Raw genomic sequence first — 13,110 nt, 5'->3', positions numbered from 1 at the left:
CTATTTTATTACTGTAGATCAGACTCACAAGAAACAAAATAAGCTAATAAATAAATCTTTTTCAAAGTCCAATAAAACCCCTACAGAAAACAATGAGACACTGCGAGATTAAATACCTAAATAAACGGGACAGATCATGCTCTTGTTTGGTAAGACTCAATGTAATTAAGGCAGTGTGAAATTGGCTCAAGATAAGAAATACACACCAATAGAGAACCAAGCCTACAAACACACACAAATCCATAGGCATTTGATCCAAGACAAAAGCTACAAAACAAAGGGAAAAGGACAAACTTTTCAGTCCAGTCAACTGACCTATACATGTAAAAATTTTGTCTCCTACTTTACCACACACACACACACACACACACACACACACACACACACATAAAATATCACTTGAAGATGGATTATATATCTAAATGTGAAAGACAAAAAACAGCAAAGTTAAAATAATGTATTTTCATGACTCTAGGGTAGTTTAAGACTTATTAAAGGATAAAAAAACAAAAAGAATAAAGAAAAGACTGATACATTTGACTACATTATAATTGGAAATTTAGTTCATCAAAACTCTATAAAAAGTGGAAAGGTAAAAACACAGACATGTGCAATAGAAAGCTGACAAAAGGTTCACTTTAAGAATACGTAAGAAGTATATAATGAGCTCCTACAACCTAACAGAAAAGCAAGCACTAGCAATTTATAAAAGAGGCTATCCAAATAGGCAATAAACAAATGAAAAGCTCCTCACAAATTCATTAATAGTCAAGGTAATGCAAATTATAACTACTACATACCTACCAGCATGGTTAGAACAAAACTACCAAGGGCTGGTGACACTATAGAGCAATGAGAACTCACCTACCACCAGCAGTGGTTAGGAGGGTAAAGTGGTTTAACTTTGGGAAACTGGCATTATCTACCAAAGCTGATAATATATATCTTTATGATCCAGTAAACTAAGTTAAGTACTCAGGAGAAATACTTAATCCACTGAATATTCATACCAGCATTATACTTAATAGCCTCAAATTGGAAATAACCAAAATGACTTTTGAGTGGTCATGAGTTTCATCAAATATGAAAAGGAATGAACCATAGCTAAAATCAAGATGGATCTCACAATATTAAGTGGAAATATGCAGAACCCCATTCTTCCCTCCAAAAGTCCACCTGTATCCTCTGGGAGTTCATGGCAAGCTCACAAAAGTAGGACAAATTAAATGGAGCTCTTTACAGAGATGTACACTGGTATGGTAAAACCATCAAGAAAAACAAGCAAGAGATTACCAGGAAAGGCATGACAGAGGTTAACTTTGGGACTGAGGGAGAGTGGAGTGACAGGGAGAGGTCAGAGGGGGACTTCACGATACTGGGGATGTTCTCACTTCTTAACATGAGTAATGATTACATAGCGCTCACTCTGTGAATCTTAAACTGGACATTTTTTGTTTTGCTTGTTTATCCTGGATGGTCATGCTGTATTCCACAATAAAAAGTGATGTTTTGTTTTTTAATATGGGCTTCAGATCCTACTGCTGGCAAGGATTTGCTGGTTTTTTCATAATTCTGTTGCCTGCAAATGGCTAAGTAAAGACTGGCTATTAAATGCAGTTGGGAGAGAAGAAGTCATCCAACTCTGGCTTCAGAGCCAGCTGTCCTTTGGTGGTCCATCTCTACCACAAATAAAAAGTTGATTCTCTGATTGCCACCCAAGCTCTCCACAGCTATATCCTATTAGATAAAAGCCTGGAGGGGAAAAGAGGTGAGCAGTTAAACTTTTTTCTCCCTAAAACACCAGTAACTACACTAAATCTAGTCCAAATCTCAACAAAGATGGCTAGATAATTTACAATGCTTTTTCATTTAAACAACTTATTACTCATATTAGAAGCCATTGCAATGTTCTGATATGGGTCAAATTCTCAAAATTATCTGTATAGATGGCTCAAGTAAAACTGAAACACAGAAAATACATCTTCAGCACCCTCTAACTCAGCATTAGTGAACAGAATTTGCGGCAATGACAGAAATGTTCTATTTCTTTACCGTCCGATATGGTATCCACTAGCCAAACCACAAATGCCTGTTGAACAACCAAAACGTGTGTGACTGACATACTGATTTTGTAATTTAATTCAAAATTTAAACAGTCACATATGACTAGTAGCTACTGTATTTGACAGCACAGTTCTAACCTCTTCCTTTCCCACTTTGGACACTAACTCATCACAGTCATTCCTGTGCCTCTTCTCAGCATGATCTCTGAAGGAATGACTACTAACTAGATGGTCACTTGACTAAGAAACCGAAGGTAGTTTTCTCGAAATACTGACTCCATAAAAAGGAACTAAGGAAAAAGGCTGTAAGATAAAGACAGGGGATATGGTATTTTGGAGAAAAGCCACCTGCTATTATTCCTCCAAAAATATAAGAGTTGCCATTACAAGATGTCCACACTGTCATTAAGGTTCCTTGGTTGTGACAAAGCTCTAAAAACAGTACAGTAATCAGAAGAGTAGAATAAATGAACCAAATGCATTTCAAGAATACAAATGAAGACAAAGAGCAGTAACTGAAAGATTTCAAAATTTTATGTAATTTTAAATTACTTAGAATGAAAAATATTGTGTAGAAAGGGCCAAGTATAGGAATATCATAAAGGTATCATTTTATAACTTGCTAATTCATATTTTATATACTAAAGTAAAATAGTGAATCAAATTTGGCACTATTCACTCATTGGTCTGTAATGAGAGTAAAATTTATAATTAGCTGGCTTACAGGCTCTAAGACTAATTTAGAACTGGAAAAAAAAAATCAAATTTACCAATTCCATCAGGTGTCTTATGGAGAGTAACACTGCTTCATTTGATGGTGGATCCATTAACCTACTTAGAAAATAAGCAATTCCACCTAGCCTTAAAATCTGGAAGACAAATATAATTAAACATTTATTGACTTAACAGTTTAGTCCTGTCCTTGTGTCAAGCACTCAAATAAGCATCAAAACTATACACATTTTTCAAGTTAGTTTACTAGAAAAGTGTAAATTATATTTGTGATTCTGTTAAAACATGTTTAAAAGCCAATATTCTACTTTACCAGCTACCAACTCTATTAGTGGAAAAAGCAGCTGGTTAAAATCTCAACAAACAAGCTGATTACAAATTATCTTAGAGTAAGAAGGCTAATTACACAAAATATTTAAGATGCTGAAAAAATGGTTAAGTTCGTAATGAGGAATAACATCTTAAGATGTTAATAACAGTAGCCAACATTTGCTGAACACTTACTACATGCAGGCACTGATCTAAGAATTTTATATGAGGTTAATTTAAGTAACTTGTCCAATATAACAGGAAGTAGCCTGTCAGGGGAGGAGTTGTGATTCAAACACAGGCAGGCAGGCTCCAGTGAAGTACATGATTAAGAACTGTTTAATAAAACAGTTGAAGGAAGTTTAAAAACCACACTCTACTAACAGAAACAAAACAAATGCATAGTAATAATTTTTCTTGCAGAATAATATACTACTTTCCTCTATAAAATCTGTTGAAAATTAGAAAAGCACCTCCACTTAGTTTTGTAACTCTCCCACCTAATTTACCTTTATTTGTAAACAAAGTTCTTCTAAAGGAGTTCTCAAAATTTCTGGCAGTTGATAGTCATCCAGAAGACTTGCTCGAAGGCCATTATACAGATGATAGCAATGACCAGGTTTAACTCTTTATTAAAAAGAAAAAGGATTATCAATAATTTTTTAGAACTACAGAGAAAAGAGAAGGCAGGGAAAGTAACCAATATCTATTTCTTATAAGCCACATTGTAACTAATTTATTTAATTATTTCATTTTTAATCATATATTCCTTTTTCCCCATCTATTCTGAATAACCCTAAATCTACTATCCCTATGTCCTACTTTTAAGAAATGTCAAGATTCCTCCCCACCACCAGTAACTTGGCTCCTTATACATATCTTATAGATTACTGATTGCTCTGCTCCATTACTACAGTCAACTTAGGTTAACCTATATATGCCTTGTGGGCATTTTATGTAACAAACCCTAGCATTATGTTACCCTGTCTATATTGCTTAAAAAGCAAAAGTAAATGCTATTTAGTAAGCTCTCAGAGGGATGCTGGAAAAAAAAAATTTTGTTTGCATCTAATTGGACAATGTTAAGGATACACGTGGATATTTAAACAAAGTAAGTATTTCTTTGGGTTCTTGCTGCTACAGGAAGGGGAGGCCCTTTATCTATAGGAGTAAAAATAATCCTAAAAATCTTAGCTATTTCTGTCACAAGTCTACAAGGATACACATCATCTATTATATAATATGCCTGTAGAAACTAAAAGTAACAGTGCCTCTACTGAAGACCATATAATATAGTTTGCTCTGGCCATCAAAATAATTATCAATCTAACCAGGTTTTGCTAAAAGGAATTTATATCTATGCACTTACAAAGAACTATTTTCTATTTGAATTAAAACACTGTAATTCCATACTTAACCTCCACTAGTATAGTAAAGATAAAGAATTAGATAAAATCTAAATATTTCATTCACTTTATTTCCATGTTTCATGTATCAAACCTAAGACCTAATAATAGGTTTACTATTCAAATATAAAAATATGGCAGAAATTCACTATAGTGAAAACTTTTTGAATCAGTATCCAGTAGTGATAGGTCTGCATGGGAAAGCCCTAGTATTGCTGGGTCCCCAATTAAGTTACCCACAATAACTGATCTGAAGAGTAGTATACTTCTTGAACTGAGTCACAACTTTCATTCAACAGAACCAATCATATAATCTAATAAACTGCCTAAAAGTCAAGTTACCCCGGGATAATCTGCAATGATTACAGCAAGTTAATCAGTGCTTTACTGTAGTGCAAGCTTAAAAGTTTTCTTTCAGCTCTCTTTTCCTTACTTAAGCCAGTATCTATTTTTTTGCCTTTCCTTACTTGAGGCAAAAAATTTAAAAATAACCAAAAACAGAAAAAAAATACAATCCCCTATTCTACAAATCTACATTCGACCTTATCTGAATAAGAGTATAAAAATATCGTGAAGTATGCATTAAAATGAACAATAAATGCAATAATTTGTGCCAAGGGCAAATCATTTTTCCCACCATTAGAACAGAGATATTTTTATTTCTTATGCTACCACCACATCAATGGGAAAAGGTATTTTCTTTGTGTTTTTGTTGGTAATAGTGAAAAACCAGTACAGCTGTAAAATACAGTGATTAGGAACCCAGAGTGTGGTGCTAGACAAATCTTGGCTCTGTACTTACAAAGCTGTTACTTTGGACAGATTATTTGTTCCTTAGTTTCCTTACCCTTAAAATGGAGATAACCTACATCATAGCATCATGGTATATAGATTAAGCAAATTAATGCATATTAAAATATTTAGATGATCTAACATTTAACATAGTATTAGTTGTTAACATTATTGTCAATGGTATGTTTAAAAAAAAACCAAAATAATAAGTAACAGAGTAAGAATAAACTATGAACAGAGAATATTAATTTCAATCACTAGGTTGAGGAATTAAAGATAGAAAAAAATCATGAAATAGAAAACTTGGCAAGTATTTCCAAATTAAAACAATTTTCCCACTTAAAAATGTGCTGTACTAAGTTTAAAAAATTTGGATGGTAACTGTTACAATAAATAATGCTCAAAAATACCAACAACACATTTGGCTATGTAAAATTTTTACACTATCTAAAGGCTTCAGACAAAGGTTCCATCTTACCTTCCAGCTCGACCTTTCCTTTGTTTGGCATTAGCTTTACTAACCCACTCAGCAGACATCGTACTGATGTTGTTCTGTGTGTCAAAGTGTGTCTCTTTTATTTTTCCTCCATCTATCACATAAACTACATCATCTATGGTAATGCTGTTTGGAAAATAGATACTTGAAATATTATTTGAAATATTAAAAACACATCAAAAGCACATTCACTTATAATCGGCCTATGACAGGGATTTCAGTTCACTGGATCAAATGGATTTGGGCAGTACAGGATTTTCACCAAGGTAACGGGGATGGACCCGGCACCTAGCTGCAGGCAGCAGCAGTAGCTGGAAGTGGCAGCACAGAGCCCCCTCTGTAGTTCATGTGCTGTACTCGTATCTGCCCACAGCCAAACTTCATGGCTTGCCTGATCACTTTTTTTGGACCCAGTGTCATGGGCCCCCAGGGCCATGATTTCATATCAGCTTCAAAAGAACAACCTGTTTCAGTGACTATGCTGGTATATTAGTACCTCCAAGGGAATATACGAAATTTTAAAAGCTCTGTATGACTAATTACCAAATAACTAAAAAAATACAACCCCCAACCAGAAAAAGGCAAAACCAAAATTGACCTCAGCTTCCATGCTTCTTTAGGTAAGTTTTGAAAATTCACTTACAAGGCTGTTTCTGAAGAGGGCTAAAATATTAGGATAGGTATAAAACAAAACAAGAAACCTATGTTCACTGCAATCACTAAATTAAAATAGGTTTATTCTTAAGAAATTACAAAGTATACTATAGAGAAAAAAGAGTAAAGTATATTAAGAATTCATGGAGTTCAAAACTAATATAACCATCAACAGCTGATATTTGAAATAAATTTTACCTAGTCTCTGCAATGTTGGTAGCAATTACTATTTTCCGAACACCAGGAGGGGTTCTTTTAAATACCTGTAAGAATAAATACATCAAAACCCCAAAAGTACACTAATTTCTAATACATCATTCTTGCAAATAGAGGAATTACTTCAGATACTGTTCATTTGCAGCATTGTTTTCATTCACTGACACAGACATCTAATACTTTATAGTTACATTTATAATGTACACCATTTCAATACTACAAAATTCCCTTTTGGCAAACCAAAACTAAATTTCCCACAGATATCAGAACTTTATCACAAACAAGATTTCAAGTTAAATAGGATTATTTAAACTTAGAGAATAATTTTTAGCAAAAGCTGGAATATAAATGTCTTATTACATAGTCACATATGTAAGGGAGTTCAGTTTAAGTACTATACATTATCCAATACTCTATGGGTAAAGACACAATAGCCAACCCAGCAGATGTCCAACTCATCAGGTGTCAGCTGACTGTGCCACTGTATACTAGCTTTTAAGACCAGACTGGATTAAAGAAAATTTTTTTTTCCCCAAATGCTGAATCCTATAAACAATGCCTCTTTTGACAAATGGGAAGACATGGCGTCAAATACCACTTGGCTATAATGTAAAAACAAAAAAGCATAAACTTATCCTGTTGCTTATAAAAATAATAATATCTAACACCGGGAAAAAAAATGTTGTTTCCCACTCTAGTCACATATTCTCAAGCAAAGGAATGCATAATTTACTATTAGGATATCAAAATGGAAGTACCTTCACATTGGATACTCTTCTGTCTTATCTTTGGAATCAAAGAGTTCTCTCTTTTCCATCAGTTATGCACTCTGCATCTAACTGAGCTGGCTCAGCCTTACTCAGGACTAAGTTACCAGCACAAAAGGTATTAAAAGAGTCTCCATAAAAAGATCTTTGTATTTTTTTACAAAAAGAGTGGGGAAACTAGGAGGGAAGAGAGATTTTCTGATTCATCTCATTCTACCAGGGCCTGCAAACACTGCAGGCCAGAAACTATCTAGCCTTTGAGAATGCAGTGTTCACTCTAACTAGGGAAATTCCTTAATCTCACAGAGCCAGAATATTCAAAACCATAATAAAGCATAATTGATAAAACAGGAAATCTCATACCTGCAAAATATACCAATTCTGTTAAATCAGAATGTTAACCATCAAGCTATAGTATGTTACAGATAAGTATTTTCAGCTTATTTTTATTGGTACTCACATATACCTTTCTCTTTTATTCAAGAAATCCAAACAAGTTATTGGTGAAATCAATTTGTATACTTCTCCCTAATGTTAACAAAACTATTTGATTTGCAGATTATCCTTTATTATTCAAGTTTTTGTGCAATCATCCTCTGTAAACTTATTTGCAAAGGCTCTCAAAGAAATACTTTTTATAGATTGCTATTTAAAAAATAAAATAATGAAAAAATAATGAAAAATAATGAAAAAAAAAAAAAAAGCAGTCCTTAAAGCCTGCCTCAGTACGAAAGACAGAGAATGAATAAATTTAACAACATACCTGTGTCTGGTTAACTGTAGGCATCAGTGAATGTAGAGGTATAATAAGAAATTTATCTGAAAATTTGTAAAAATATTAAATTTTAATGTAAGTAGTTTAAGAAAAGCTCCATTAGATATATATGGAACAATGAATTCAGATGCTAAGCGACAAAATTCTTAATTTATATTCTTACATACAATTAGACCAATTTCACTTTTTTAATATTTTTGTTTCCTAAGTGCTCCAACAAATTCTTGTCAACATTTTATTATTAATTTATTTCATACTGATAAGCATATTGTCCAAAATTGTTAAAGAGTGCTTAAAAGTTGCAAGCAATCTTTTTAAAATTGTACTAGAAAAACATCCTTAATTACATTCCCATAACTTAACTGAAGACTGAAGAATTTTGCTTTAATATGAATATAAGTTTGTAAACTTTGGGTGATCCTCACTACCACTGGAGTGTTGGTTAAATACATTCCAAAAATGACTCACATTTTTAAACACAATTTTGTTAGAAATACATGAAATTATATTCCTACTCTTTAAGTCTCAAATGAAATAGCCCAATCATGATTATCAGCCAAAAGAAGGAAAACTTTGGTGTAGTGTAGTGATGGAAATGAGGGAGCATGTTAAGGAGGCAAGGGTAAAGTTCACATTTAGCTAAGGTCACAAAAATATGCAACCTGACTTACATCTTCAGCAACTACATCCAAATGACTCAATATACCTTATTTTCATGGTGAAGAGCTGTTGTTATAAAAAGACTCTTCATGGACCTTCTGAACTTAAAGGTTATACAAATCTTAAAAAGTAGTAAAAAGCTGTCAAGCAATTGGTATTGATAAAAAGAAGGCCCTGAATAACTTGTGTCTGTGACACAATTTGAAATACATCAACCCAAGCAATGCTGAAACCAAAAAAAGCTGGAACTGAATCAAGCTTTAAAATATAATTTCCAGTTTATTCAGGTTAAGAGAGGAGCAGAGGAAATACCATAAAAACTTAGACAAATCTAGAAAGTATGACCTAGTCTCTTCCATGAGTCATTAAGACGGGGAAAATAACAGTGGAAGGGGTGATGAGAGTAATGTTCTGGAACTAGAGTAAAAGATTTATCTGGTTTGACTTTTTCTACAGTTTGAACAAGTTATGAAAGACACTTTTGGGGCAAAGTGGGAAAATCTGATTATGGATGTTAAGGATTAGATATGATAATGGCATTGTGGTAATAAAGGAAATTGTCTTTTAGAGCTGCATGTTTATATATTTAAGGATAACATGTGATAGCTGCAATTAACTTTGAAAAGGAAAAACACTAGACCACAAAAATAATCATTGAAGTCACTGGTATATGGTGTTCATTATATGGCTGCCTAGTTTTCTACAAGTTTAAAATGCATCATTACAAAAAGTTTAAGAACATCAGCAGCAGGGGATAATTAAAGTAAAAACAATTTTACTGATGAAAATTTAATTGTGATAAAAGAGTTTATGTTGCTGATATTGCACAACTAAAATAGTCAGTGGAAACAGTCTATACTTCTATGGGAGAAGGAAAAAATAAGTTGATAAGCATTCAACAAACTGAGTTTCAAGATTTACTTTTCAGTCAATATGAGTTAGACCAATTTTTCCCACTTCGACAATGGCTAGTATAAATGACTGAGGCTAAATTTTAAAAATACAATTTATTTGACAAAAAACATTACTGTTAAATTTGGGACTTCATTTAAAAGGAATTGCACTAGTGATGAACATATTAACTTACACTTCCTTCCTTGAAAGTAATTTGTTAGAAAGCTAATGAAATCAATCATAATAATCTATAATATCATATCCTTTCCCTACTCCCTCAAAAAGGATAATATTGTATTTTGGTATACATTTTTCTCTGTATTTTTCTTGGTAAATATACACACATATTTTTTAAAAGTACAAATTAATCATATAGTAGTTTTTAGAATAGGAGAGGGAAATGCCAAAGTTGGAAGGTTTAGCCAAAAAAATAAATTCCAGCTATTTAAAAAAAAATTCAGTGGTATAGTTTAATTATGACTTTACCTTTTCTGTAGGTAAATGTTACCACTAACAAGAAAAGAGAAAGCATTTCATTACAGAGAAGTCACAATAATCAGATAAAAATATTTTCCAGCTAGAATGTAGTAAATAATTTTATTTATAAATAATGCTTTGAGTGCATGAGGGATTTAACAAAGAATAAAAAAATACACCTTTACTATTTTAGCAATAAAATTAGATCAAATATTTTTTAGTGTCCTATAAAAATAAAATGTGTCAGAAGTACTTCACCAGATTAAAGTTAGAAATTATGAGAGTTATAAAATACTAAATAGAATTTGCTTTGTATTTTACTGAAGTTAATAATGATTTCTGAAAATGCTCTGATAGAATTCTGAGGAGAAAAATGTCCTCATGCATTTCTCTAAGGCAAAGAGGTCATTTCTCTAAAAACATGCTGTTCAAAAAATCAGAAATCACCAGGGGAATTTTTAAAAACAGCGGATGTTCAGGTCACATTTTTAAATTGGGGATGAGGAGGAGGTCTGGGTATCCGAAGAAGCACCATGAGTGGTACTGTTGTAGAGTCAGAACTGAGAAACAGTGGGCTAAGAGATAAATTTCAAATGTCTTTTCTGCCCAACTAAATGCAGCAGTGAGTGAAAAAACAAAAAACCTAAAGTGCCAACATCTTAATTATAAGGGCTCAATCTTATTAGGCAAATTTAGAAGAAGAGGTAAAATATTTTTACCATAATACTAAATAAAGAACTTCACTACACACCCACCACATTCATCTGTGACCTAGAACTTGAGGGGGGAAAAAAAGATTCAACTTTTGAAAAACACCAACTTAGGCTAAGACCATGAAGTTCTTACATTGAAGTACCACTTCTTCAGTTGAAAGAAAAAAAACGTTACACATGATTTAAGTACTACTCTTCGAACTGCAATGAAATACATTTGTGTCATACCTGATTTAAACATCACTTGTGACATCAAGAGATCATGTAAAGTGCTGATATTGTCCCAGCCTGGTAGAAAGACCAGTATTGCACCATCCTGGATGGAGGGGAAATGGCTGTTAAAATGGTCACATAACAAAACACACTGAAAGTAAAATTCTGTGCACTTAAGTCTTCATTAAGTTATACTAGCTCAGGACAGTTGTAGTTACTAATTATAACTAAAGAATACAAGCTCATTTAAAAAAAATAGTATTTAAAATCCAGATTTCATGTTTATTAGTCTTTCCTTCAAATAAATCAAATGTCTAAAATTTTTGGTATCTGGAGATTCTTATTTCTGGTGTCAAAAGCAATTTGTTTCATAGGCTGTTTTTAAAAAGCATTTAAGAAAATTATTTTTCTTTTTCATGGCCTTGATATTCTAATAAAATTAAAACAATGTTGCTTGAAGAATAAAAATAAACACAACTAACCTCTTCTTCCAAAACAATGTATCGGATAAGGGCAGCAATCAAATTCAGATCAACCTTTTCATCATCTATCATTTCTATAACATCTATAGTACTTGAAGAATACCTATCAAAGTTAAAAGTCACAAACACTGGGTAAGTTTCCTAAGGTTTAACTTGTTACAAAATCTTAAAAGTAACATAACCAATATACAGGAGAGAATTACTAGTATAGTAATATGTTTACAAGTCAACTCAGTATAGTGTACCTAGCGGGGATAGGAGACTCACAATGCTCTCCTTAAGCTAATCCCTTTTTCACTTTAGTCAGTTAGCCACTGTGCTCTTTCAAACAAAACAAACTTACCTTTTTCGAAGTTCCCTTACATAATCTGGCCAGCGCTCTTTATAGATGACTTCTTTTTCTTCTTTTTCTTGTCTATTTACATGCCCTTGCATGAAACCCCTCTTAAACTGGGATCTGTGTTCTTTTTGTTCTGGAACATATCTAAATCAAAAACATTCTTAAATAGTTTCACTTTTTGGAAACTCTTTGGTTTTAGCTAATTAACTATGGCATTTTATGTTCAGGATTTTAAAAAGAGGGTTTTAAAGAACTTCCTAGTAAATGTTAGTTAAATATTAATTTATTTGCAACTATTCATTAAAAAAATACGACATTTCAGATAAAAAATTCTTCTCTATCAAAGTATGTAAATCTATAGATCACTTTAGCAGTCAAAATAAAAACATAAACACCAGAATAACTTTTGCTTTCAATTAATTTAAGTTTTCAATTTAATGTAAGTCCAAAGCAGTAATAGTAAATGACTACATAGAAGATTGAGCTTTTGAATATAGGAGGTTTCCAACCCTGAGGGCACATAAGAATGCCCTGGAGAACTTGTAAAATACAGATTCCCAAATCCTGCCTTGTGATTTGGATTCAGTAGGTATGGCTGAGGTATGTTAATCTAGGAATTTTAATTAGTACCCCAGAAAATTCAGATAGTTTATCTATTGCTCTACAGACTCATGTTTGTGAACTACTTAATGCTGCTCAGTCCTATAGTCAAGCTAATGACAGAGCCAGAATCAGTATTCAAATCTCTGTGTGTCAGTCCACTGCTATGCTGACTCCAACATTCTGTAGTGACTGTTCAAAACACAGAGGGCACCTCTGCTTAAGAAGGCTATCTACTGTAAGTGGTTTCTGAGAGGCATGAGAGTGGGAGAGACAAAGAAAAATGAACCTATCCTTTAACCCCAGGGCAGTGCACCTAGATGGAAGGGAATTTGGAACATGGAATTTGGAGTCAGATGATGTCCTTGCTCTGCAACTGACTAGCTTGTGTGACCTTGGACACAGTAAAAACCTCTGGCCTTCAGTTTGCTTATTTGAGAAATTAATACTCTTATAATAGGATGGCATGGGAATAAAAGAAATCTGGCCAGCGCTCTTTAATTAATTAATTAATTTAATTA

General features: G+C 32.9%; 1 protein-coding gene across 1 annotated transcript in view; it reads right to left on the bottom strand.

Moving 5' to 3' along the window:
• Positions 1-13,110, bottom strand: part of DHX36 (DEAH-box helicase 36) — a 53,267-nt gene that overhangs the window by 20,278 nt on the left and 19,879 nt on the right. The window contains exons 10-17 of the mRNA XM_037008218.2: positions 11,993-12,133; positions 11,650-11,752; positions 11,183-11,270; positions 8,199-8,254; positions 6,651-6,715; positions 5,781-5,924; positions 3,614-3,731; positions 2,834-2,932 (exon numbers count right to left, since the gene is read on the bottom strand). Coding sequence (XP_036864113.2) covers positions 2,834-2,932; positions 3,614-3,731; positions 5,781-5,924; positions 6,651-6,715; positions 8,199-8,254; positions 11,183-11,270; positions 11,650-11,752; positions 11,993-12,133 — 814 coding nt within the window. The remainder of the gene's footprint in view (positions 1-2,833; positions 2,933-3,613; positions 3,732-5,780; positions 5,925-6,650; positions 6,716-8,198; positions 8,255-11,182; positions 11,271-11,649; positions 11,753-11,992; positions 12,134-13,110) is intronic.

Source organism: Manis javanica, chromosome 3 (assembly GCF_040802235.1).
Source record: "Manis javanica isolate MJ-LG chromosome 3, MJ_LKY, whole genome shotgun sequence".
Classification (NCBI taxonomy): Eukaryota; Metazoa; Chordata; class Mammalia; order Pholidota; family Manidae; genus Manis; species Manis javanica.
The sequence above is the reverse complement of the archived record's forward strand: the minus strand, read 5'-3'. Positions and strand labels throughout refer to the sequence as shown.